Consider the following 26,593-nt stretch of genomic DNA (forward strand, 5'->3'; position numbering starts at 1 on the left):
AATTAACAGTTTGATTTGGCAAGGCTCACAGTGAAGTATTTTGACGTTTGGAGAAATACTGCAACCCTTCTTTCAGTCAGATCCTGTTTGCTCCACTCCAACCAATTCATCAAATAACTTTTGGTCCTTCTAAACTCCAGACTTTGCAGATTAAATTGTTACTCCTTGCCCAAAAAAATGTCTTCCAGCTGTTTCTGAGCTGTAGTGACTGCAGCCTCATCTTGCTGGCATCCAGGTGCAATCCAAACTGTTGACCGTAGGGTTTAAAGTGGTGCATTTCTCACTTTACCTGTGAAGTTGCCTTGCAGTTGGTGTAGCATTTGACATCACTTCAGGGTTGAGTCCAGACCTTGTAGTGAAGAGCTTTTCAAGAGAAGGCCTTGCTTCTGAGGGGCCCACTGACCTCTTCAAGCCACCAAGACCAACCTTACAAGGCTGCCCAGGTCAGGGGTGAAATGCCCATCCCTGGAAGGATTGAACAGCTGTGGAGATGTGGTGCTGAGGGATATAGTTTAGTGGTGACCTCACAGTTCTGGGTTCATGTTTGGGCTTGATGATCTTAAAAGGTCTTTTCCAACCTAAACAGTTCCATGATTCTATGATTTTGAGCAGAAAGTTGCAAAAGGTGGTGTGTGATGATGGCACTTCTTTCCTGTAAGCCTCCTTTTCAGCCAGGGGACACAGAGCTCTGGATTCCCCTAACTGATCTGTTGGTGATGCTCATTAACTGCCAAACAATTGTGAAGTGTTTTGAACTTCTTTGGAAATGGGGGATAGGGGAGAAATAATTTTTTGACTGTAGCAGTTGGCAGTTTGACCTGCCAAGAAGGTTTGAAATGGTAAATAATCCCTGTTCGTTCTTTATCACTCTTAGGAGATCTCCAGCAACGAGTCAGCCGCCTGTCTCCAGAGTCAACCTGCAAGGTATGTGTGTGACTTCAGTAATCACCTGCAAGGTCAAGTGCAGACAGCTCTTGTTGCACATCATTTTACTAACAGCTGCTTCTTTTCCCCCTCCCCCGGTGCAATTCTGGGCTTGGGTTGCTTCTTCTGAGTTACTCGTGCAAAACCAGCCACAAGAGAAGCATCAGAGCCAAAATGTTGTTATTTGAGTAGTTTGGGGTTTGGGTTTATCCTTGTATGTCAGCATAGAAGATGAACATGATTTTGGTTTGATAGTCATGGCCACAGTGACTGAGTCCCTGGTGCTGCACAGGCCTGGACAAGCCCCAGCCTACAAGCCTCGAACAGGCTCAGACACAGCTGGATGGGGTTTTTATCCTGTTTATTTCAGTTTGTTTCCATGTGATCCCTGTCAAAATTGCGATCTCTAAAACCTTCCTCAGGTGAAACTTCCTCTGCCTCGATGAGGCTGCCCTGGAACAGCATTTCTGTGTTTTCTTGTTTGCTCACGGTCTTTTGAAATGCACATTTGGCAATCGAATGAGAGCAGAAGTCAGCGAGTGTGTCTCACTGCATCTCCTTTCCTGCTTGCTCCCCCACTCCTGTCCCTCAGTCACCTTGCTGTCACCCCACTGTGAGGTCAGAGACCACAGCAAACAGAAAGAGTTTTGACTATAATCAGAGGGGAATAACCCTGAGCAAAGCCTTGGGGCTTGTGCTAGAGTCTGGGCAGTGAGGGACCTTTGAGAATGCAAAAGCAAGGTGGGGTGTGCAGCAAGCAGAGGTGGGGAGTAGCTGTGGTGGGAGAAGGGGGCTGTTAGAGTAGGGTGAGGCACTACAGGAGGGAACAGAGGCAGCCTGCTCTGTAGTTAGGACAAGTGAGGAAAAGGAGGCCGAGGGGAGACCTTCTTGCCCTCTACAGCTCCATGGAAGGAGGCTGGAGCCAGGTGTGGGTGAATCTCTTCTCCCTAGGAACAAGTGATAGAATGAGATGAAAAGGCCTCAAGTTGCACCAGGAGGGGTTTGGGTTGAACACTTAAAGTAACTTCTTCACTGAAAGGCCTCTCAGATACTGGAACAGGCTTCCCAGGGAGCAAGCTCCCCGTCCCTGGAGGTGTTTAAAAGAGACAGAGACATGGTGCTGAGGGACATGGTTTAGCAACACACTTGGTAAAGTTAGATAATGGCTGGTCTCAGTGATCTTGCAAGTCTTTTTTAACCAAAGCATTTCTAGGATTCTATGATTCTAAGTTTATTTTTACACCTGGGTTTAGCCATGCAGTGCTGAAGGCTTGTGGGACCCCTTTCAGGAACAGAGCTGGCCCTGCTTGCGCTAAATTAAAGGTTCCTCCCTCAGAGAGGGAGATAAGATTTGGAGGAGTGCCCATTTGTAAGGTTTAATTGCAGCCTTTCCAATCATTATGTGCTAGGAGGGACTATTAGAGCTTAATTTTTATAGTGTGTGAAGGCTGGATAACCAACTATCACTTCCTTTCACACTGTGCATTATTTACTGTCTGGGGACAGGGACAGTCCTGGAGGCTTCCAGATTTGGTTCCTCAGACCTTGTTAAGAGGATGTGGAAACCTCTGATGCAGAAAGAAAATTGGACATCATGATCTTCAACTCCCTTCTCCTTCCCTCCCTCTCTGTGAGCAGCATTGAGTCAGGGCCAGCAGGAATGCAGCACGTAACCTGATGTAAAAATCCGTCCTAACAAGACGTTAATTTTGTGGCCCGGGCTGGAAAAAATCATGGAAAATTTCCTAAGCTTTCCATAGATCTGTTTATGTAAGCTCCAGAAGTTACAAACAAGGAGAGAAATCCCTTCCAGGAATTTTCAGGTTAATTTGCTTAACACTTTCTGTGAAAAGCCTGGCTTGCAACTTCTGAGCACTGTGGATGTTTTTCTACAGCATTTCCAGCATGAGATGGAATACTTAGAGATACTTAGGATACCTGTGCAGCCATCAAATCACAGACTGGTGTGGGCTGCAAGGGACCTTTAAAGGTCCATCTAGTCCAACCCCCCTGCAGTTAGCAGAGACAGCTGCAACTAGAGCAGGTCACTCAGAGCTCCAAACAACCTGACCTGCAATGGTTCCAGGGATGAGGCATCTCCTACCTCTCTGGGAAACCTGGGCCAGGCTCTCGCAATCCTCGGTATCAAGCATTTCTTCCTTCTCTCTAATCTGAATCTCCCTCTTTTCGTTCAAACCAGGACTCCTTGTCCTGTCACAAGGGGCCCTGCTTAAAAGTCTGTCCCCAGCTTTCTTTATGGCCCCTTGAAACTTTGAAAAGCCACCTGAAGGTCTCCCTGGAGCCTTCACTTCTCCAGGTTCAACAACCCCAACTCTTTCAGCCTGGTCTTAAAGCAGAGGGCTTCCAGTCCTTCCATCATTGCTGTGACCTCCTCTGGCTGCACTCCAATAGGTCCATGTCTCTGCTGTGCTGCGGACTCCAGAGCTGGCCCCAGCACTGCAGGTGGGGTCTCAGCAGAGTAGAGGGGCAGAATCCCCTCCCTGCCCCTGCTGCCCATGCGGCTGTGGATCAGCCCAGCACAGGGCTGGCTCTGGGCTGGCAGCACTCAGTGCTGGCTCACGTTCAGCTTTTCATCCACCAGCATCCCAAGTCCTTCTCAGGGCTGCTCTCCAGCACTTCATGCCTCTGCCTGTGTTTAGCTGACCCCAGCTTCTAATGCTTGAATACATGAAAATTTCAGCTTCCTTTTTGACAAAGATAATTACAGAGTAGCAAAGTTGAAGAAGAGAAAGCAACCAAGACAAGTCCAACTTCTGGCATCTCTACCCTTGTGATCCTGACTCACAGCTCTTAATGTTTCACTTCTACTGATTGTATGTGGATAAGTGAAGAGATCTAAAATTAATGATATTGACATCTTACCTGTTCTGTGAAAAAGGAAACTGGCCAAATGTGGAAATGAGCCCTGCCAGATGCATTTTCAGTATAAAATCATAGAGTCACAGAATCATTTTGGTTGGAAGAGGCCTCCTAGATCAAGTCCAACCATTAACCCACCACTGCCAGGTCACCACTAAACCATGTCCCTCAGTACCACATCTACATGGCTGTGAAACCTCTCCAGGGATGGGGACTCCACCACTGCCCTGGGCAGCCTGGGCCAACCTGTGACAACACTTTTGGGGAAGAAATTGTTCCTCTTGTCCAACCTAAACCTCCCCATGGGGAATCTTGAGGCTGTTTCCTATCACTTGCTCCTTGGGAGAAAAGACCAACCCCCACCTGGCTCCAGCCTTCTCTCAGGGAGTTGTAGAGAGCCAGAAGGTCTCCCCTCAGCCTCCTTTTCTCCAGGCTTAACAATCCCAGTTCAGCTGCTGCTCACCAGACCTGTTCTCCAGACCCTTCAGCAGTTTCATTGCCATTCTCTGGGCCCACTCTAGCACCTCGATGCCCTTCTTGGAGTGACGGGTCCAAAACTGCACTTGGTATTCGAAGTGTGGCCTCACCATGCTGAGAGGAGGGAGACAGTCCTTGCTCTAGACAGTGCAGAGGTAAAGTCCCTTCCCTTTACTTTCTAAGGAAGTTTCCATTTAAAAGCAGTGACAGCAAGGATTTTCAGGGGCTTTTTCCTTCCAGTCTTTGCAGGGTTTTCTTTCCCCTTGGTGATTTCTAATTTGGAAATTCTGAAAGGAAGGAGAGATTTTTCCTCTCAGAACACACTTGAGTGCCAACAGCTCCTGTGCGTCTGAAGGGCCACAGAGTGTTTTTCCTGAAAGTTTTGGAGAAGGAAACAGTGATGTTTTGATTGGGACTGGGCTGTGCTACATCCCTCTAGATAAAAGACTGCGTTTGGGAATGAAATGTGTTTGTGTTCCCTAGGTGGGTTCGTCGGCAAAGCGTGGAATTTCATGTCACACATTGATTCATGCATTTACCACAGCCAACAGGAGCACCTCCACTGTGTCTCCTTTCAGTTGGCCATGAGGGGAGTGATTTATATCCTGTTATGAAAAGTAGAGGACTGGGGGTTTAAAGGGAACTGGCAAACGTTAATGAAATTAGCCTGGAGGGAGACAAACTGCGCTCAGCATTTGCTCTGGAAGTCAGACCTGCCAGCTGTTTACTCCAGCTGGGAATTACAGGATTTGTCAGTTGGTTTAAACTGAGAGGAGCCAAATCTGCTGCTTGTGTCCTCCCAAGATGTTGCATCACCAAGGACATGGAATCACAGAATCCCGGCATGGTGAGGGTTGGAAGTGATCTCTAAAGATCATCTAGTCCAACCCCCCTGCTAAAGCAGGGGCACCCACAGCAGCTTGCCCAGCATCACAGTGGCCAGCTGGGTTTGGAAGCTCTCCAGACAAGGAGATTCCACAGCCTCTCTGAGCAGCCTGCTCCACTGCTCCAGCACCTTCACATCAAAGAAATTTCTCCTCCTGCTTAGAGATAACCTCCTGGGTTCCACTTTGTGCCCATTGCCCCTTGTCCTGTCCCTGGGCACCACTGAGAAGAATCTGTCCCCATCCTCTTGCCCCACACATGTCTTTTATCTCTTGCTGAGCATTGATGAGATGCCCTCTCAGGCTGCTCTTCTGCAGGCTCCTCAGCCCCAGGTCTCTCAGGCTTTCCTCTTCACAGAGATGCTCTGGGCCCCTCAGCATCCTTGTAGCTCACACTGGCCTCTCTCCAGTAGTTTCCTGTCTCTGTTGAACTGCAGGACCCAGCACTCCAGACGTGGCCTCTCTAGGGCAGTGTAGAGAGGCAGGAGAACCTCCCTTGACCTGCTGGCCAGGTTCCAAGCACCCGTCAGGAGACCACAGAGGCCCATTGCTGTCTCATGGGGAACTTGTCCACCAGCACTCCAAAGTCCTTCTCTGCAGAGCCTGTGGTGAAATGCTTGAGCAGTGTGGAAATCATGAAATTCTTTTTTTGCTTTTATGTTCCTGAAAGGGTGAGAAATTGTGGGCAGCATTTTGTGGGACAAAGTGCTCTCAAAGCTCATAATGTTGTCTCTGTGAGATTCAGAGCTTTCTTAACCTTCTAACCAGGTCCATAAAAGGAAGAGGAACATGTATTGAACATCCTGTGTTTTGTCCTTGGTATCAGCTTAAGTAAATCTGGCAGGTTTTTCCTGTTATTTGGTTATAAGAGCAGATCACAGGAACGAACAGAATGGCTTTTATGAATTAGCTGAGAAACCGTAACATGGAAATGTGAAGCCATAGCAGACAGTGCATAAACCTTAACGAGCTGGGAATGCTCCAGACCAGAAGGTTCCAAAGCAGAAGGGCCAGGGTGATTGAGGGGTGCTACCCAACTGCCTTCTGTGGATTGCCATGATGCAGGGATACTGTCACACAAGTGCCTCTGATGTTTCTTTGTGTGTGTGCTTTGTTTTGTTTGGGTTTTTTGTTTGGGTTTGGTTTGGTTTGGTTTGGTTTTGAGGTCAAAACAGAGCCTCTGTCACAGCTATTTTCGTTGACCCTTTTGCTACCTTGAGCTCAGTGAATCCATCAGCACCTTATTTTCTCCCTTCAGCCCTGCCCTCCTCTGCCATCACTCGAAGGTCTGTGTTCTTACCCAATTAATTCAATTCATAAAGTCTTTAACCAGCGACAAGCCTGGCGGTTCCTGCTTAGTCTCGTTCCTTCCTCCACATTTATTTACTTTACTAATCCCCTCTGAATTAAATCATCTCTCTCTGGCTGCCACATTCAGTCAAAGCCTCTCATTCTTCCACCCATTTTGGTGTAACCTTTTCTCCATCTGTTTTGTTTCCTTTGTATTTTTCCCAGGACTTCTTAATCTTTTATCACATTCTTCCTCTCGGCACAGAAGCAGTGCTGTTTGTTAGATTCCGCATAGCAAGGCTTGTCCCTTGCTGCTTGGCAGTGGTTGTGTACCTGGTCCTCATGTTTTTTTCTGGATGAGCACAGTCTCTTTTTGTGCCATCACCTTTCCCATGTATGTGTGAAAGCCTGGGTGTTACCTGTGGGCCATGCGGGACCTGAAGCCCCAGATCCTATCACAGAGTTTGTAGAGAAAGCACTGCAGCAGTCACACAGTCCCAGCATGGTGGGGGTTGGAAGAGACCTCTGAAGACCATTCAGTCCAACCCCCCTGCTAAAGCAGGGGCACCCCCAGCAGCTTGCCCAGGATCACAATGGCCAGGCAGTTTTGGAAGCTCTCCAGACAAGGAGACTCCACAACCTCTCTGGGCAGCCTGCTCCAGGGCTCCAGCACCCTCACACCAAAGAAGTTTCTCTTCTTGTTCAGATTGAACCTTTGGGGTTCCTTTTTGTGCCCATTTCCCCTTGTCCTGTCCCTGGGTGAGGACAAGAATCTGGCCCCATCCTCTTGCCCCCACAGGTCCTTTAGCTCTTGCTGAACATTGAGCAGATCCCTTGTCAGGCTGCTCTTCTGCAGGTTCAACAGCCCCAGGTCTCTCAGTCTTTCCTCCACACAGAGGTGCTCCAGGCCCCTCCACATCTCTGTAGCCTCTGCTGAACTTTCTCCAGTAGTTTCCAGTCTCCACTGAACAGGGGAGCCCAGAACTGTGTTCCAGCTGTGGCCTAACTAGGGCAGAGTAGAGGGGGAGGAGAACCTCCCTAGACCTGCTGGCCACACTCTTCTTCATGCCCCCCGAGATACCATTGGCCTTCTTGGTCACAAGAGCACATTGCAGGGATTATCGTTATAGTTGTGACATGACGTGGAACAAGAAGTCTGTTTAGATGAACAGGGGGATAGGAGAGAGGTGGCACATTTCTGCCAGATGGTTGGTACCCAGATGGACAGTATTTTTCCATACTGGTTCATTTGAGAGTCTGCTGCCTTTAACTGTCCCTGGTGGCTGAGAAGAGCTGAGCATGGTGTTAAGGGTCAGACAGTGTTGCGCTGCAGCTGTGAGAGGTTTGCAGAAACCTATCTGAAGAGCAGGCCCCTTGGATACTTCCAACACTGAGCAATTACAGCCTGTCCCTACCCAGGAGGACCTACCTAGCTGTGGAACACAGCTGATCTGCTTTGCAACCCGAGGCTTTGGGTGGGGGGAGAGGGGGGTGCAGAGTGTTGGGATATGTCCCACAGCAGCTTTTGAGGGCTGATGGGATTCAAGCTGTGTTGAGATTGCTCTCTGGGGATGGGAGTGAAGAGTTGGTGTTTTTCTTGCTTGTGCCTTAGCCTCTGCTTTCCTGTCCATCTGCACGTTTGCCTGCACTTCTCACATGCCTTTACACGAACTCAGCCCTTGGACTCTTTCATTTCTTATGTGGGTGTAAGATGTACGCAGCCCGGTGCACGAACAGTTGGATGAAGCATAAACAAAAGGCTGGCTGATGCTGCTGCTTGTGCTAAGGAGAGCTTTTGGTAGGAGTTAACAAGCCCTCCAACTCCACAAATATCTGTGAATCCCAAGTAATTAGGATGGAGCTTGCACCGTGCTGCTGCTGCTTCTTGACGTCTGGAGAATGGCTCTGGGCATGTATAAAACAGAGGATTCACTTTGAAGCTCTGGGTCTGCTGTGAGTTTGGCTGAAAGTCTTTTAGTTTGGAGACAGAATGTACAAGCCAAGTAGACATGGTGGTTTGGGCTTGTAATGAGTGTGAAAGAGGAGCTGTGTGGTACCAGGCAGCTGAGGTCTCAGCTAGCTGGTTGTGCACAGTGAATTCAGCCATGCTGGAGACTCACCTGGAGATGTTATTAGCTACAAGTGAGATTTTTAAAGCATGCTGTAATCGTAGGATCACAGACTGGTCTGGGTTGGAAGGGACCTTAAAGATCATCTAGTTCCACCCCCCTGACATGGGCAGGGAAATCTCCTACTAGACCAGGGTGCTCAAGGCCTCATCCAACCAGGCTTTCAACACTTCCAGCCTTGGAGCCTCTACAGCTCTGGGCAACCTGTTCCAGTGCCTCACCGCCCTCATGGGGAAGAATTTATTCCTGATGTCTGATCTAAATCCAGCTTCTTCCAGTTTGAAGCCATCATCCTTTGTCCTGTCACTCCATGCCTTTGTTACAAGTCCCTCTCCAGCTCTCCTGCAGCTGCCTTGAAATCCTGGAAGGCTCCTCTAACGTCTCCCCAGAGCCTTCTATTCTCCAGGCTGAAAAACCTCAGCTCTCTCAGTCTGTCTTCATAGGGGAGGTGCTCCAGCCCTCTGATCATCTTTATGGCCTTTTCTGGCCCTGCTCCAACAGTTCCACATCCTTCTTCTGTGAAGGACTCCAGAGATGACCCCAGCACTGCAGGTGGGGTCTCAGCAGAGTGCAGCAGAGGGGCAGAATCCTCTCCATGCCCCTGCTTCCCATGCTGCTGGGGATCAGCCAGGGCACAGCTGGCTCTGATCTGGCAGTGCTCAGTGCTGTTTCATCCAGCTTTCCACCCAGCAGCACCCCAAGTCCTTCTCGGGGCTGCTTTCCAGCCATTCTTCACCTAGCCTTTATGTGTGCTTGGGATTGCCCCAACCAGATGCAGGACCTTGCACTTGGCTTTGTTGAACTTTGTGAGGCTGGCACTGGCCCACCTCTCCAGCCTGTCCAGATCCTTCTGTTGGATCCCTTCCCTCTAGCATGTCAACAGCACCACACAGCTTGGTGTCATCAGGAAAGCTGCTGAGGGTGCCTTGATCCCAGTGCCCATGTGGCCAGTGCAGATCATTTAGAAACTACACAAAGCTGTGGAAGAAGCCAGCTTGATGTCAGCTCAGTGACATCATTAAGTAGAGCTGAGCCTGTTGAATAGACCTGCTGGAGCAGTTCTAGAGAAGGCACAAAGATGATCAGAGGGCTGGAGCACCTCTGCTATGAGAATAGGCTGAGAGAGTTTGGGTTATTTGTCCAGGAGAAGAGAAGGCTCTGGGGAGACCTTAGAGCTGCATTTCAACATCTGAGGGGGACCACCAGCAATGCTTGGGAGGGACTGTTTAGAAAGGCTTGTGGTGGTAGGGCGAGGGGCAGTGGTTTGAAACTGAATCAGGGGAGATTTAAGCTGGACATGAGGAGAAAGTTCTTTACAGTGAGAATGGTGAAACCCTGGAATATGTTGCCCAGGGATGTGTGCAAGTGTAGAGACATTGAAGATCAGACTTGATGTGACTTTCCTTTCCAACCTGGTGCAATCTGTGAGTGGTGAAGTGGTTCTTACTGCCTGGAGAAATGAAAAGTGTGGGTACAAGTTGGATATTAAGAACAATTCCTTTCCTGTAAGAGTGGTCAGGCATTGGGACAGGCTGCCCAGGGAGGTGGTGGAGTCACCATCCCTGGTGGTGTTCAGGAAACCTGTGGACATGGCACTTTAGTGGCCATGGTGGTGCTAGGTTGATGGTTGGACTCTATGATCTTAGAGGGCTTTTCCCACCCAAGGAATTCTATGATTCTATGATTCTATATCCTTTTTTCCCTGCTTTTATCACCCTGCCCAGCTTCCAGGTCAGTGTCTTGTCAGGATTTGTGAGTCATGGGCCTGCTAATAAAGAAGGGGCATTTTCTCTTTTGGTGGCCAACCTGTAATGCTGCAGTTGCCATTAGGCAGCTGTCCTCAGCCTCGCTTGTCCTGCAGGCACCAAGAGACTGTGTCCAATTCTGGGACCCTCAGATCAGGAAAGATGTTGACTTGCTGGAATGTGTCCAGAGATGGGCAACAAAGCTGGTGAGGGGTTTGGACCACAAGCCCTATAAGGAGAGGCTGAGGGAGCTGGGATTGCTTAGCCTGGAGAAGAGGAGGCTCAGGGGAGACCTTCTTGCTGTCTACAACTACCTGAAGGGAGGTTGCAGCCAGGTGGGGGTTGTTCTCTTCTCCCAGGCAACCAGCACCGAAACAAGAGGACACAGTCTCAAGCTGCACCAGGGGAGGTTTAAGCTGGATGTTAGGAAGAAGTTTTTCACAGAAAAGAGTTATTTGCCATTGGAATGGGCTGCCCAGGGAGGTGGTGGAGTCACCATCACTGGAGGTGTTTAGGAAGAGACTGGATGGGGTGCTTGGTGCTATGGTTTAGTTGATTAGATAGTGTTGGATGATAGGTTGGACTCGCTGATCTCAGCAGTCTCTTCCAACCTGGTTAATTCTATTCTAAGATCCCGTCAGCCCTATTCCTTAAGTCAAAATGAACTTTAAAAAAGTCACCTGGAGAAGAAGCAGCAGTAGCTGTCCCAAGCCCCAGCAGGGCTGTTCCTTGCTGCTTTTTCTGGGTGTAGTTCATTCCCTCAGCAGAGTCCATTCCGTGTGTTGCGCCTGCCTGGGAACACACCCCCCCTGCAAGTTGGACTCATGCATCTTAGTAAGTATTTCAGTTATGCTATTGACGTCAATGCAGTCATTAAATAGATTGCAGGCCCTCCCATCAGCAAACCTGTGCCAAAGACCTAGAGGCAGACACATTTTAAAAGGAGAACATCAGGTTTTCTTTCAGCCTTTGGAGAGAATAAGGGGGGAACAAAAAAAAATTTTCTTCTGGAGTCATGGAGCTTTGCAGCAAGGGGGGTGGGGTACTTTTTTTTGTTGCTGCTGCATTTTCTAAGGCTTCATTTTCTAAGTTTTCTCCCCTGGTAATTGCTGAGTTTTATTTAACACCCTTTTTTGTTCTCTTCCTGTGAGCATAAGCAACTCTAAAAGTGATCTCTTTTGCCATGCTGAAAAGCAACACTAACTTGAGGTCCCCCCAGCCCCGGGTAGATTTATTTGTGTCTCAAGTAGCAGAAGGTATTCAGGCAAACCTGCTTAGCCTTTGACTCCAGAAATGCTGCCAGGATTGATTTCATGACATCTATATAAGAAAATAGCCTTCAGTTCTCCTCGGCAGGCTCTGAAGACACACAAGCTAATCACGGCTCCATAGCAACACAGGAAAACTGTTTTCCCCCTCCACCCCACCTGTGGATGTCACATGAAGATGCTACACGTGCTGCTGCCATCAGGAGCCTGTCATTCCCCGGGGCCCAGCTGCCATCTGCGGTGGTGGGGAGGGCGGCCGCAGTGCCAGTGGGACTCCCCGCGTGCACTCACGCTGTTCTGCTGTGTTTCTGAGCTGGGCTGGGCTCTCCTGAGCTGACCAAGACATCCATTCATTAGCCAAGGAGATGCCTCCCTCCTGGAGCTGCTGTCCTGCTCCTTGCTGAAGGCAGCTCTGCGTTGTGCAGTTCTCCTTGCCTGGAGTCAGGGATGGCTCTGGCTGGCAGACAGAAGCTCCGAAGGGACTGCAGGCTGAAAACCTAAGGATACGTGGCGATGGCATCCTCACCCAGGTGGAGCTGCACCTTTTCCTTGACAAGATAAGCAGGTATGTTGTAATGCACAGCAGCAGTGTGGTTTTGAAGAGCATTTGAGGAGCCAAGCCACTGCTTTATGTGTCAAGGTTGTCATTTCACTTGTGACACCACACTGCTCCATAGGATAAACCATTGAATGTTGCAGAGGTTATAGAATCATAGGATCATTTTGCTTGGGAAAGACCTTTAAGATGCTTTAAGGTCATCAAGTCCAACCAAATGTGGTGTCAAACCATGTCTCTCAGCTTCACATCTACACAGCTTTTCAATCCTTCCAGGGATGGGGATTCCACCACTGTGCTGGGCAGCCTGCTCCAGGACTTGACAAGCCTTTTGGGGAAGAAATTGTTCTTCCTGTCCAACCTCAACCTCCCTGATGCAGCTTGAGGCCATTTCCTCTTAGCTTATTACTTACTCCTTGGGAAAAGTGATGGACCCCAACCTGGCTCCAGCTTCCTTTCAGGGAGCTGTAGAGAGCCAGAAGGTCTCCCCTCAGCCTCCTTTCTTTCCAAGCTGACCAACCCCACTTCCCTCAGTAGCAAAAGGTTATTAAAGAGCTTCCACTTGATGGCTTATTTCTTTCTGAGTGATCCAGACAACTACAAACCCAAGGTGGCAGTGAGGATATCTTGGTGGTGGCATGCTCCCATCATGTCCCTGTATTCACTTTGCTCTTCAAGCCCAGGTCAAGCCCTGAGAACTCCATATTGCTTTAGTCAGCTCCCACTCAGCCTGGGTTGCTTAAGGCCTCTGTGAGGACAATGAGACTTTGCAGTTGCTAATATCAGAGTTGATAAAATCTGTGTTTCTTTTGTTTCCTGCATAGAATGATATTAGTGGCTGTGGGTGAGGTTTAGACATCTTAGTCTTCAGTGCACTGAATCAGTTCCAGATGAGCTTGAGAAATGTGTGCTTGATCTGAGGAAAAAGAAGAAGAACAGAAAAAACAACTAAAAACAACCAAAAGAACCCCACCCACCCAAACCAAACTTCTGGCAGGCTGAGCTACTTTTTTTGTTAGGTCATGGGCCACAGTTTGTGCATGCCTTAGTGATGAGTAGGGTTCTTCATTGTCCCATTTACTTGAACCCCTTCAGCTTCCATGTCATCAACATTTTCCAGCCAGTGGGAACTGGAAGAGACTCCTGAAAGCACCCATCAGCTCAGCCCTGCAGCAGCTATAGATAAGTTTCTCCTTCCTCCCCCGAGGATGAGCTCACTGCTGCAGTATTGTGTCCTGGACACAGCTGGCCATGGGAGTGTGAGATGCTGCATCCAAGGATCTGTGTGCACACTTTCCCAGGGAAATGCCCTGCACAGCTCCCAGAACCTTCAGCCTGTCCTCACAGAGCTCCCAGAGCCATCAGCCTGTCCTGGAGCAGATCCCAGAGTCATCAGCCTGTCCTCACAGAGCTCCCAAAGCCATCAACCTGTCCTCAGTCAGATCCCAGCCATCAGCCAGTCCTCAGGCAGCCCCAATGGTCCAAATTTTGTCCCTCTGCAGGATCTGATTCCAAGTGTAAGTTGCTTTCTTGCTGTGTTTCCCAGAGTGTTTCTGACTCTGGGTGTTGAACACAAGAAGTTCCATCTAAACATGACAATGTTGAGGAGGAACTTGTTTAACTTAAGGGTGATGGAGCTATGGAAGGGCCTGCCCACAGAGGTGGTGGATTCTCCATCTCTGGAGACATTCAAAAACCCTCTGGATGTGTCCTTGTGTGACCTTCTCTAGGTGACCCTGCCTTGGCAGGGGGGTTAGACTTGCTCATCTCCAGAGGCCCCTTCCAATCCCTACCATTCTGTGATTCTGTGTTGACTGTCAGCAGCCAAATCTGTGTGTCACTGGGCAGGAATTCCCCTTGACTGTTCTGTATTTATTAGTCTTGATGGGAACTCTGATTCAGATTTGTAGGAGCATATAGAGAAGTTCAAGCACTGGCCTTGATGGATTTGAGTTCACCTGTTGTCCTCTGCAGAGCTGACATTTTGCCCACCAAAATTCACTCTGCAATTCTAGGCTATCAATTGTAGATTAAAACTTGAAGAGCTTCTAAAATTGGTCTGTAAGCCAGGTGGAATTAAAAGAGGGAGCAAAGAATTGTCAGAGCACTTTTCCCTCCATTCATCTGGGGAATTGCAGCCATCTGGGATACAGTTTGGACCCACCAGTTTCTAAATGGTGATTCTAAACTGAACAATGAATGTGTCGATTGTCTTTAATGTTTAAATCACCCAGAAATGTTAATGGTTGGATTTGATGATCTTAAAGGTCTTTTCCAGCTGAAATGATTCTATGATTTGATGGTTCTGTAAATCCATGAAACTCTTTGGGTTCATTATCACAACCTATGAGGTTCTGGAGCATGTCCAGAGAAGAGCAGCAAAGCTGGTGAAGGGACTGGAGAAGAGGCCTGGTGAGGAGCAGCTGAGGGAATGGGGGTTGTTCAGCCTGGAGAAAGGGAGGCTGAGGGGAGACTTTATTGCTTTCTGCAACTCCCTGAAAGGGGGCTGGAGTCAGGTGGGGCTTGGTCTCTTCTCTGTCATATCAGGTGATAGAATGAGAGGAAGGGGCCTGAAATAGGGCCAGGGGAGGGTTAGGTTGGACATGAGGAACAATGTCTTTGCCGCAAGAGTGGTCAGGCATTGGGACAGGCTGCCCAGGGAGGTGGTGGAGTCACTATCCCTGGAGGTGTTCAAGAAACCTGTGGACATGGCACTTTGGACATGGTTTGATGGCCATGGTGGTGTTGGGTTGATGGTTGGACTCAATGATCTTAGAGGTCTTTCCAGCTGAAACAATTCCATGACTCTATGATCTTGTCATCTCCTGATGGACTTGAAAAAAGTGCCTGTAGTGAAGTTTGGTGTGCTTGCTGATGTCAGCACAACACCACTGAGTAACTGCTGGAGAGTGTGATGCTAATAGATAATTAAACCTTTTATTGTCATCTTGTGTTCTTTGCAAGAAGAGGCTGCACACAACAGTCCTGAGTGCTGGATCGTTGTGAGAGCTTGGTGAAAGAGAGTCTTTGTTAGTTATGTTTGTAATAACTGAGGACAGACCTTGTTCTCTACAACTCCCTGAAAAGAGGTTGGAGCCAGGTGGGGGTTGGTCTCCTCCCAAGGGACAAGTGACAGGATGAGAGGAAATGGCCTCAAGTTACGCCATGGGAGGTTCAGGTAGAACATGAAAAGAAACTTCTTCGCTTGAAGGGCTCTCAAAGACTGGAACAGGCTGCCCAGGAAGGCGGTCAGATGCCCATCCCTGGAGGATTTTAGAAGAGGCAGAGATGGAGTGCTGAGGGACACGGTTTAGCACCAGACTTGGTAGAGTTAGAGAATGGCTGGACTCAATGATCTTAAAGTTCTTTTCCAACCAAATCTCTGACTGATTGACTTTGTTGTATGCTCAGGCACTTAATAATTTTAGGAATTCAGAATGGAAAAAAACAACCTCAAAACTCTTCCAGACTCTAGCAGGGTGTTGATAGGACAGTGAGTATCTTTCGATTTCATGTCCAGCCCTGTGCACATCAAAGGCCAGTGACAAACAGCCTTTGGTCAGCCAGCAGAGGAGCGTGGCCTGACCTGAGGTTAGATGCTGTGGTTTGCTGTTTGCTAAGAGCTGCTCAGTGGCTGTTACTCAGCACTAGATGCTTTGACTTCATTTTAAGAGCTACACTTCCTGAGGTAGACACTTCGGTCTAAATGTCCTGCTGTCATAGAGACACCTTCCCAAGGGGATATGGAACACCTCTGCGTATGAAAACTCCTCTAGCACATCTCTTCGCTCTTAAAAACCTTTCTGAAATAGTTTTGGGTTTTTTTTGTTTGTTGTTTTGGGGTTTTTTTTGCATTGCACCAGAAAGGCTCCAGGTCACAGGGATTCAGAGCTTTGGGTCCAGCTTGCCAGGCCTCTCCAAGCATATTCCAGACATCCCCAGGTTTTTATATCAAAGGGGTTGAATCCAGTCAAGCCTTTGATGGTGCAAACATGTCTTAAGGGAGGTTTGACAAGCTTAGCACTTCAGACCAAGGTGATTCTAAAATGTCACGTGTGAAAAGTGAGGCATTTTTCCTTAAATACCAGCTATGAGGGTGACCAAAGCAGGGCATGGTTGGAGCAGTTGCTGTGTTTTCCAGAAAACCAGCATATTCTGAGAACTGGAAAAGCCAGCCTGTCCTCCTGCTCCCTTCCCTCCCTCCCTGACTCTTTCTCTCTCCCAGTTTTATGAGGAGTGACCTGAAATTGTGGCCATGCTCTTACAGAATCCCAGAATCTCAGCATGGTGGGATTTGGTAAGGACCTCTGGAGGTTATCCAGTCCAAGCCCACTGCTAAAGCAGAGGCACCCACAGCAACTTGCCCAGGATCACAATGCCCAGCTGGTTTTGGAAGCCAGAGGAGACTCCACAACCTCTCTGGGCAGTCTGCTCCAGGGTTCCAACACCCTCACACCAGAGTTTCTCCTCCTGTTCAGGTGGAATCTCCTGGGTTCCACTTTGTGCACGTTGCCTCTTGTCCTGTCACTGGGCACCTCTGAGAAGAGTCTGGCCCCATTTTGTTGCTCCCTACAGGTCTTTAGCTCTTGCTGAGCATTGAGAAAGTCCCCTTTCAGGCTCAACAGCCCCAGGTCATTCAGCCTGTCCTTCTCACAGAGATGCTCCAGACCCCTCAGCATTTTAGTAGCCTCCTCTGGACTCTTTCCAATAGTTTGCTGTCTCTCTTGAACTGGGAAGCCCAGAAATGACTGGACCCAGTACTCCAGATGTGGCCTCACTAGGGCAGAGTAGAGGTCAGGGAGCACTTCCCTCAACCTGCTGACCACATTCTTCATGCACCCTTCTTGGCCACAAGGACCCATTTCTGGCTGATGGTGAACTTGTCCACCAGCAGCCTCAGGTCCTTCCCTGTGGAGCTGCTTTCCAGCAGGTTACCCCTCAGCTGTACTGCTGCAGGGCATTGTTCCTCCCCACGTGCAGGACAATTGGATCAGCACTGGGAGCACTAACACTGGTGCTGGACAGCCCAGGATGATGTGGTATCACCATCTGCTCTTCAGGGCCTGTTCCCCTATGGGCATGGGGCCAACCCTACTGGCAAAAATTCCAAGTCACCATTCCCAGGTCAGCAAGCACACGTGCAGGACTTATCCATAACAGACCGGCTGGTGTAGGACAGTTGTGAAATACTTTCCTCCCTTTCTTCCCCAAGGTCCTTCTTGAGAAGAAATCCAGACACAAGTTTCCAGCCTAGCTGGAGTAGTCTCTGTTTTAGCAGTAATATTTTATGGGACATGGTCCACATCCAGATCCCAGTCTGCTAAGAGTACTGGGCCTTCATCTTGATTCAAGTTCTCTGGTCAGGGTATTTCCCAACATTGCTGTGACTGAAATGTCACAAACTTTGCAGCTTCCTGGGTTTCAGCTGGACTGCTTGAAACAATTCAGTCTTTCCACCCACTTGCAGTGGGAACACACAGTCCAGGTGAGAGCCAAAACTCTGTTTCTCACACTTGAGAGACCCGGCACACAACAAAAAACTGAAACTCAAGAGGGGATGATGTCCCCACCACATTTTGCAGCAGCAGCAGCTGCTCATTCTGAGCCTGCCCTTGTAAGGTGGCCAAATGTGGTCAATTTAGCCTGCTGCTAGAATGCCTCTTCCTGCAAATTGCCTGAAATGGAAAGTCCTCTGCAGCTGCAAATCAGATGTTTCACAGAAATGGGATGAATTTCACTCAGCTTCTTTCACAGAATTAATTGCTTTGGAGAATGGCAGCACAAAGACCTTGGCCAAGGTGCTTCTGTTCTGCTGCTAAATGTGAGGGATTCCGAAAGGTGGCCACAGCATAAAACTCAAAGCTTTAAAAGTAATCACGGGGCGCATCTCCATTAGGCCAACCCATATTTGACCTTCAGTGAGGAGCACTTCCACCTCCATGCCCATTTAATCTGGTATTTTAACCAAGATTGATCATTAGTGTGCCTGTAGGAGAGCTGACATTTGGGTTTCCTTGAAGTTGGTTTGAAGTGCTTAAAGAAATACATTTTGAGGACCTTCACTAAATGTCTTCTGAGAGTGAAAAGCTGCTCTTACCTGTGTTGGCTGTAGGCAGTACCTCTGGAGGACTGGGTCCACTTCAGGGCTCTCCGGTTCAAGACAGGGAGCTACTGGAAAGAGTCTGTCTCCTCCCCATCTACTCTGTCCTAGGGAAGCCATAGCTAGAGAACTGGGTCCAGTTCTGGGCTCTCCAGTTCAAGAGAGGCAGGGAGCTACTGGAGGGAGTCTGGTGGAAAGTACAAGATGGCCTTCATGCCCAAGAGGCAAATGGCCTACTGGGGTGCATGAAGAAGAGTCTGGCCAGAAGGTCAAGAGAGATTCTTCTACCCATCTACTCTGTCCTAGGGAGGCCAAATCGGGAGTACTGGGTCCAGTTCTGGGATTCCCAGTTCAAGAGAGACAGGGAACTACTGGAGAGAGTCCAGTGGAAGCTGCAAAGATACTAAGGGGCCTGGAGCGTTTCTGTGAGGAGGAAAGGCTGAGAGGGGGTGTTGAGCCTGCAGAAGAGCAGCCTGAGAGGGGAGCTGATCAATGCTCAGCAAGAACTGAAGGACCTGTGGGGGACAAGAGAATGGGGCTAGACTCTCGTCAGTGGTGCCCAGTGACAGGACAAGGGGCAATAGGCATAAACTGGAACCCAGAAGGTTCCATCTGAGCGGGAGGAGAAACTTGTTTTGTGTGAGAGTGCTGGAGCCCTGGAGCAGGCTGCCCAGAGAGGTTGCAGAGTCTCCATGTCTTGAGAGCTTCCAAAGCCCCCTGGCCATAGTGATGCTGGACAAGCTGCTGTGGGTGCCTCTGCTTTAGCAGAGGGTTGGACCAGATGATTTCCAGAGGTCCCTTCCAACCCCTACCATGCTGGGACTCCAGGATTTGACAAGCACTTACACTTCCAAGCCTACCTGTCATTGTTGGGTTTATCCTCCATCTACCCCTTCAGGGAGGCTCTCCATTTGCTTGGCTCTAGCAACAGGGTCTGATTTGGGTCAGGACTGAGGCCTCATATTTAAGTCCTACAGGGCTCAGACCTCCAGGTTTAATCAGCACCTGGCTAAAATGCTCCAGGTAGAAGAAAAGACCCCACAAATATATTTTATCTCGTGTTCTGTCTTACCTGTTTCTGACTATGGACAACCACATAGTGACTCTGGTGCTGTATCCCTGGCAGTGCTGAGGAAGACTTGGTCCAGTTCTGCCCTGTGTCCCCAACACACCTTTGAAAAAGCTGTTGACTGGGGTGTGATGAAGGTGACACAGAGGTACAGTGGAGCTCAGCACGTGAGAGGATTAATATGGAATATTACAAGCTGTCAAAACAAGTGATGGAGGTTTGTAGGATCCTGACATCTCCCTCTTCCTCCCCACCCTTTGTCCCTGTGGGACTCGCTGGGTGATTTTAAACAGATCGTTCTGAAAGGGTTTGGTAAACAGAGAGCAGACTGAGTCACTGCCATGAGCAGCTCAAATTGTTCCCTGGGCTAGATTAATACAGATGATTAGCACAAGGGAATATTTTATCTCTGCTGTCACCTACTGTAGGTCTGCAGAGTTTTAGGTTTGTGACTTGAGGCTCACTCTGAATGTTCAGAGTTAGAGAGTGTGGATGTGAGGGAAGTGGATCCAGAAAGCTCGAGGAGTGAGCTGGCACTAGCTTAACACAAACACAGTTTGCTTTTTCAAAAACTGGAGGATCATGGAGGAGAGGCGGCTGAGGGGAGACTTCTTTGCTCTCTACAACTCTCTGAAAGGAGGTTGGAGCCAGGTGGGGTTTGGTCTCTTCTCTGTAGTATCAGGCGATAGAATGAGAGGAAATGGCCTGAAATAGGGCCAGGGGAGGTTTAGGTTGGAGATGAGAAACAATTTCTTTGCTGCGAGAGTGACAGGCTGCCCAGGGAAGTGGTGGAGTCACCATCCCTGGAGGTGTTCGATAAACCTGTGGCCGTGGCACTTTGGACATGGTTTAATGGCCATGGTCATGTTGGTTGATGATTGGACTTGATGATCTTAGAAGTGTTTTCCAACCCAAACAGTTCTGTGATTCTGTGGATGAAGAAGCAACATTATTCATGTGCTTTCAGATTGCTGAAGCTCTTTGGGCTGGTTCTGCTCCCTGACAGGCCCACGATCTTAAAATGAGCAATGCTCTGACTTCCCACAGTGTCCTCTGGTACAATTCCAGATCAGGTGATAGGGCTTACTCAGAGTCTCACTTGAGCACCAAATCTGTCCAAACAGGTCATTTTTTTTGCAACAGGCAGCATACTGGAGTGGCTGTGCTCAGCAAGATCTCTGGGTTTCTGCTGTGGGGTGACAGCCACGGCCATTCCTTCTGAGAGGTCAAATTAGGGCAGAAGGTTCAGCTAAGGTCGAGCAGCCAGGTTGTCTTTGTTACCCTTTTAGTAGTAAAATGTCTGTTGTAGGAACACAGATTAACATTCCAAACCAAATCAGATTTTTTAGCTTCCATCCCAAAGGATAATGCTTTCAAGAAATTACATTTAGCCATGAAAAAAAACTATAAAACTAAACCCATGGGCTGTGTGCCCATCTTTCCAAGGTGTACAGACACAAAGGTTGATGCATGCCTTCAAGAATTCCCATTAATTCAGGTTGGGATGCTTCCAGGAGCCACATTTTAACTTTCCTGTTGAAGACCTGAAGGAAATTAAATGGGGAGGAAGCAGAAGACAAGCTGGTGTTAGACTGAAACCCTTCCAGGGGCCAAGGAAGCTGATTTGAGCAGGTCTAAGGTTTTACCAGCAGCTTGTTCTACACTGGGATATAATATAGCAGTGGGCTTGGTAGTGTTGGGTTAATGGTTGGACTCCATTTTAAAGGACTTTTCCAGTCTAAATGATTCTATGATTGCTGTGGGACATATGGGGACCCTGACCCTCATTTAGATTATCTGATTAATTTTCCTCAGGAAGACCAAAGGATTGTCTTTACATCTAATACCAGTGGCCAGGTGGAGCTTTTCAGGCAGATCTGAACTGTGCTTCAGATTTCCAGGGTTTGTTCCTGAGGTTCTTCTTCCATTTGCAGTATTTGACTGGCTGACACCCTGGCAGGCTGTGCTGCCATTCAGCCAGATCTGGACAGGCTGGAGAGATGAATAGAGGGGAACCTCATGAAGTTCAACAAGGGCAAGTGTAGGGTCCTGCACCTGGGGAGGAAGAACTCCCTGCAGCAGTACAGGTGAGGGGTCACCTGCTGGGAAGCAGATCCATGGAGGAGGACCTGGGAGTGCTAGTGGGCAAGTTCCCCATCAATGGGCCCCCATGGCCAAGAAGGCCAGTGGTCTCTTAGGGTGCATGGAGAAGAGCATGGCCAGCAGATCAAGGTTCTTCTCCTCTACTCTGCCCTGGTGAGGCCACAACTGGAGTATTGGGTCCAGTTCGGGTCTTCCCAGTCCAGGAGAGACAGGGAACTACTGGAGAGAGCCCAGTGGAGGCTACAGAGATGCTGAGGGGCCTGGAGTATCTCTGTGAGGAGAAAAGGCTGAGAGACCTGGGGCTGTTGATCCTGCAGAAGAGCAGCCTGAGAAGGGATCTGATCATCAGCAAGAGATAAAGGACCTGTGGGGAACAAGAGGATGGGGCCAGACTCTCCTCAGTGGTGCCCAGTGACAGGACAAGTGGCAGTGGGCACAAACTGGAACCCAGGAGGTTCCACCTGATCATGAGGAGAAATTTCTTTCATGTGAGAATGTTGGAGCAGGCTGCCCAGAGAGGTTGAGGAGTCTCCTCTGGAGAGCTTCCAAACCCAGCTGGCCACTGTGATGCTGGGCAAGCTGCTGTGGGTGCCTCTGCTTTAGCAGGGGGGTTGGACCGGATGATCTCCAGAGATCCCTTCCAATCCACCATGCTGGGATTCTGGGATTTGTTTCACCACAGTCAAAGGATTTTCCCTCTTGACAGAATGTTTAGACCCTAAGTTTCAATATCTGCAGGTTATAATCCAGTTGAATTAAAGGCACAGGAGGAGCCCCCAGTCCAACACACAGGTCCCTTGTGTGTGACACCAGGTAGCACAGTGCCCAAGTCCTCAGTGCAGGCACAAGCCAGCTTCAGAACCGGAAGCTGTCTCGCCACAACAGCCCAGGATGGTGCCCCACCTAATTAAGCCTGTTGAAAGGCAGGGCTAATTAGTATAGGTGGAGCTCCTTGTTAGCACAAGGATGTTGCTTCTAGGATCCAAGTTGGTTTCCCTGCACGTGGAAGCTCAGCAGCCTTCTCTGAGCCAACCCACATGAGATAATCCATTGCAGAGCAGAGGTAGGTCTTAAGTGGACAGCTGGGTAATTTCATCATCATCATCATCTCCTGAGTTTTTGGTGCTGTTCTCATGCTGTTCCCATCCCTGCCATGTGCTCAGAGAGAAAACACAATGCAAACAGACTAAGTTAGGGGCTTCCTTGTAGCTGCAGTCAAGGAGGCCCTGGGAATGCAGTTTTATGCATCCCAGCATGGTGAGAATTGGAATGGACCTCTGGAGATCTTCCAGTCCAACCTCCCTTCCAAGGCAGGGTCACACATAAACACATCCTGGTGAGTTTTGAATCTCTCCAGAGATAAAGACTCTACCACCTCTCTAGACAGCCTGTTCCAGTGCTCCATCACCCTTAAAGAAGTTCTTCCTTATGTTTAGATGGAACTTACAATCTAGTTCATACCTGTTCCCCCTTCTCCTGTCACTGGGCACCACTAGAAAAAGCCTCTTTCCATCCTCCTGACACCCACTATTGAAGTATTGATCATCCTTGGTGAGATTCCCCCCTCAGTCTTCTCTTTTCCAGACTAAAAAGCCCCAATTCTCTCAGTCTTTCCTCATCACAGAGATGTTCCAGTCCCCTCTGCACCTTTGTAGCCTTCCAGCAAGTCCCCATCCTTCACGAACTGGGGAGCTCAGAACTAGACCCAGGACTCCAGCTGTGGCCTCAGCCAGGGCAGAGTATAGGGGGAGGAGAACCAATTTTCATTTTTCTCCTTGCAGCTCTCTAATACACGATGGGGCTTTTGTACTTGCTTTGTTAGACCCCCTGTAGCAGAGGTGCTCTCCTGCACTATGTTTTCTTTCCCATCTTGTGCCTAAGGCAAGAATCCTATGGGACAAGGAGGAGCAGAGGCTGCTCAGTAAAACAATGAAGTGCCAAAGTGTGTGTTTGCTCCCCAAGATAAAGCTGGAGCTGAGCAATCTTTCCCCTTCATTCCAGGCCAAGATTAGATTCTGCCCCTCTTGCCATTTCTGCTTCCTCATGGGCTGAGGAATTCCTACTATGTAGGCAAATCCCACTCCCAGATTCCCCCATGATGTGGCTGCTAAGTGACATCTGACAGGATGCTTCCTGCATTTTGTTACTTCCATTTGGCACTGTAAAAGCCCTGTCACTTAACCCTTGTGATTTGTGGCAGCTACCTTGCATTGTTCCCTCCATGGGGCTGGGGAAGTACGGCAGAAACTGGGGACTGCCTGCCCTGTGGCAAAAGACTCCATCCCACCCTACAATGAGAGATGATGAGATGGTATCTCCACTCTCAAGTCCTTCAGAACTTCCCTGGCTTTCCTTGCTCGTTAGCATTTCAGATTAAACCTTTAAGCTTATCTTCAGATCAGAAATTACCTCTCTGGGAAGCTTCTATCAACCACCTCGAGGTGTTCTTGGTGTTTATGCCTCATTTTTGCACCTCATTGTCATGCAAAAGGTGCAGTTGTTGACTTGGGGAATCTTCATCTTTCATCTTTATACTGCAGCAGTTTGCAAGTTGAGGTTTCCCTGGCTGTTTTTAGAGTGCCTGCCTACCTGACACAGGTAAACCCACAACAGAAAGGTAAGAGAACCTCTTGAGTTTCAGTCAGGAGACTGGCTTTGGTTTCTTAGTGGTTTCCTAGTGGTTTCCAGTGCTCCCATCTCAGATGAAGAGCCATGCTGGTATTATTTATTCTGCAGGAATGAAGATTCTTGGTCCTGAGGTGTTGGAGCAGGTCCAGGGAAGAGCAGTGAAGCTGGTGAAAGGTCTAGAGCACAAGTCTTGTGAGGAGCAGCTGAGGGAACTGGGATTGTTCAGCCTGGATAAAAGGAAGCTGAGGGGAGACCTTCTGGCTCACTGTAACTTCCTGCAAGGAGGTTGGAGCCCGGTAAAGATTGGTCTCTTTTCCCAAAGAATAAGTGATAGTCTCAAGTTGCCCCAAGGGAGGTTTAGGTTGGACACAAGGACCAATTTCTTCCCAAAAGGGTTGTCAAGGCCTGGCCCAGGCTGCCCAGGCTGCTGGGTTAATGGCTTTTCCAACCAATGAAGCGTCTTCTGCACTCCACTGCAAAAATGCCTCCTGCCACTCTGGTCCTTATGTCTGAGCAACATTTGGTTAATGCAGTTCTTCCTAAGGCCATGCTTGACTAGTGTCCTCTTCCCATTTCCTTCTTTCTTTTTCTAAGATGCCTGTGGGATACAGAGGGTCTCCTATCAGCAGCCCCTGAAGAACTGTAGCTCTACCCCCAAGCTGCCTCCTTTAGGTCAGAGTTTCAGCTGCTTGTGCTCAGCTGGAGACTACACCCAGGCTGAACTGCCGAGATTGTCCCAGGCAGATATCTTGGCTTTTGGTTGCCTCCTCCATGTCATCATCCTTTCCTAGAAGCAGTGATGCTCTTGGTACTCTCCATATGCTGCTGCCCAACCCAGGGGACACTGGACAGTTGACATCAGAGGACTGACTGATGGTCAGTGCTGCTTGTGGACACCCACAGCTATTGCCACAACGCCTGGTGACTTATCCAGCTCCTGCGATAATAAACTTCAGGCGCCCTGCTTGACTAATTGCTAAGGAATTGCCTAGTCACTGCTAACAGCCAGTGGTCTGCTCAGTGAACTGCCAGCCCATGTGGGACCTTGATGACCTGATTCTCATGACCTGGGTGGTGATCCACCCCAACCAGCCTGCACACATGTACTGGTGGGTACAATCAGGACTTTTACAGGTTTGTCCAGTTCTGCCTTAAGAGGCTTCATCAGGGCTTGGCCCTCGCTCCAGGCTGACCTCCTGGTGTGAGTTTCCTTGAGATTTTTCATTTTGCCTCAAAATGGTGGCTGGGTCCTCATGATTGATCTCTTGCTGCTTGCCTTGGGGTGCGTTGCAGGAATTTGCATCAAAGCAAGACTGAGAGGATGGGCTGCCCAGCACCAGGGCTCTGCAAAAACTCTTGAGGGCTTCCATTTACTGCTTGGTCTCAAGACTGTCATTGTCATGAGATTAATTTCACCTGACTTCAGCCACCTAAAAATTACAGACTAAGCTTAAGTAGTGGCTGGTTTTTGAAGAAAACCTATTGTGTGCTTGGAAGCAAACCTTCCTGTTGTGCAGGAAGATCAGGAATTTCAGCAGCAGGCAACTTGGTTAAGCAAGGAGCTTCTCAAGGAGTCCCAAGTGCAAAAGCAGAGCAGGCAAAGGGTGCAAAGGGCTGGTGACAAGGGAGGGATCTAAAAGTGCTGCTTGGGTGTGTGGGGTGAAGTTGGGCAGAACAAAGGCTGATGGAGCTGTGACTAGCAAGGAGATTCCAACATGGGTATGAAATAGGAAAGGACAGTTCAGAAACAGCCTAGTGATAACTGGTACATGAAAGGCTGAAGTACTCCATGTCTTTCTTTCATAGAGTCACAGAACCATAGAACTGCTGAGGTTAGAAGAGACCATTGACATCACCAAGGCCAACCTCTCACCTACAGCTCACAATCCCACCACTATTGCTAAGCTGCCACCACTAAACCATGTCCCTCAGGACCACATCCATGTGTCTTTTAAATACCTCCAGCACCTCAATGTTCTTCATAGAATAGAATAGAATAGAATAGAATAGAATAGAATAGAATAGAATAGAATAGAATAGAATAGAAGAATTAACCAGGTTGGAAGAGACTGCTGAGATCAGCGAGTCCAACCTATCATCCAACACTATCTAATCAACTAAACCATGGCACCAAGCACCCCATCCAGTCTCTTCCTAAATACCTCCAGTGATGGTGACTCCACCACCTCCCTGGGCAGCCCATTCCAATGGCAAATAACTCTTTCTATGAAGAACTTCTTCCTAACATCCAGCTTAAACCTTCCCTGGTGCAGCTTGAGACTGTGTCCTCTTGTTCTGGTGCTGGTTGCCTGGGAGAAGAGACCAACCCCCACCTGGCTGCAACCTCCCTTCAGGTAGTTGTAGACAGCAAGAAGGTCTCCCGTGAGCCTCCTCTTCTCCAGGCTAAGCAACCCCAGCTCCTTCAGCCTCTCCTTATAGGGCTTGTGGTCCAAACCCCTCACCAGCTTTGTTGCCCATCTCTGGACACATTCCAGCAAGTCAACATCTTTCCTGATCTGAGGGTCCCAGAACTGGACACA

At 48.9% G+C, this 26,593-nt stretch overlaps 1 protein-coding gene across 5 annotated transcripts in view; it reads left to right on the top strand.

Moving 5' to 3' along the window:
- Positions 1 to 26,593, top strand: part of PDE4B (phosphodiesterase 4B) — a 288,611-nt gene that overhangs the window by 202,571 nt on the left and 59,447 nt on the right. For 3 of the 5 annotated variants that reach the window (XM_068140841.1, XM_068140842.1, XM_068140843.1), the window contains one exon: positions 875 to 924. In XM_068140841.1, the coding sequence (XP_067996942.1) occupies positions 875 to 924 (50 nt within the window). Of the gene's footprint in view, positions 1 to 874; positions 925 to 11,850; positions 12,163 to 20,576; positions 20,593 to 26,593 lie in introns of those variants that run through there. The other 2 variants (XM_068140849.1, XM_068140846.1) reach the window with 2 other exon arrangements.

The sequence above is a fragment of the Melanerpes formicivorus genome, unplaced genomic scaffold, assembly GCF_026170545.1.
Source record: "Melanerpes formicivorus ecotype bairdi unplaced genomic scaffold, bMelFor1.0.p_v2 SCAF_7, whole genome shotgun sequence".
Lineage (NCBI taxonomy): Eukaryota > Metazoa > Chordata > Aves > Piciformes > Picidae > Melanerpes > Melanerpes formicivorus.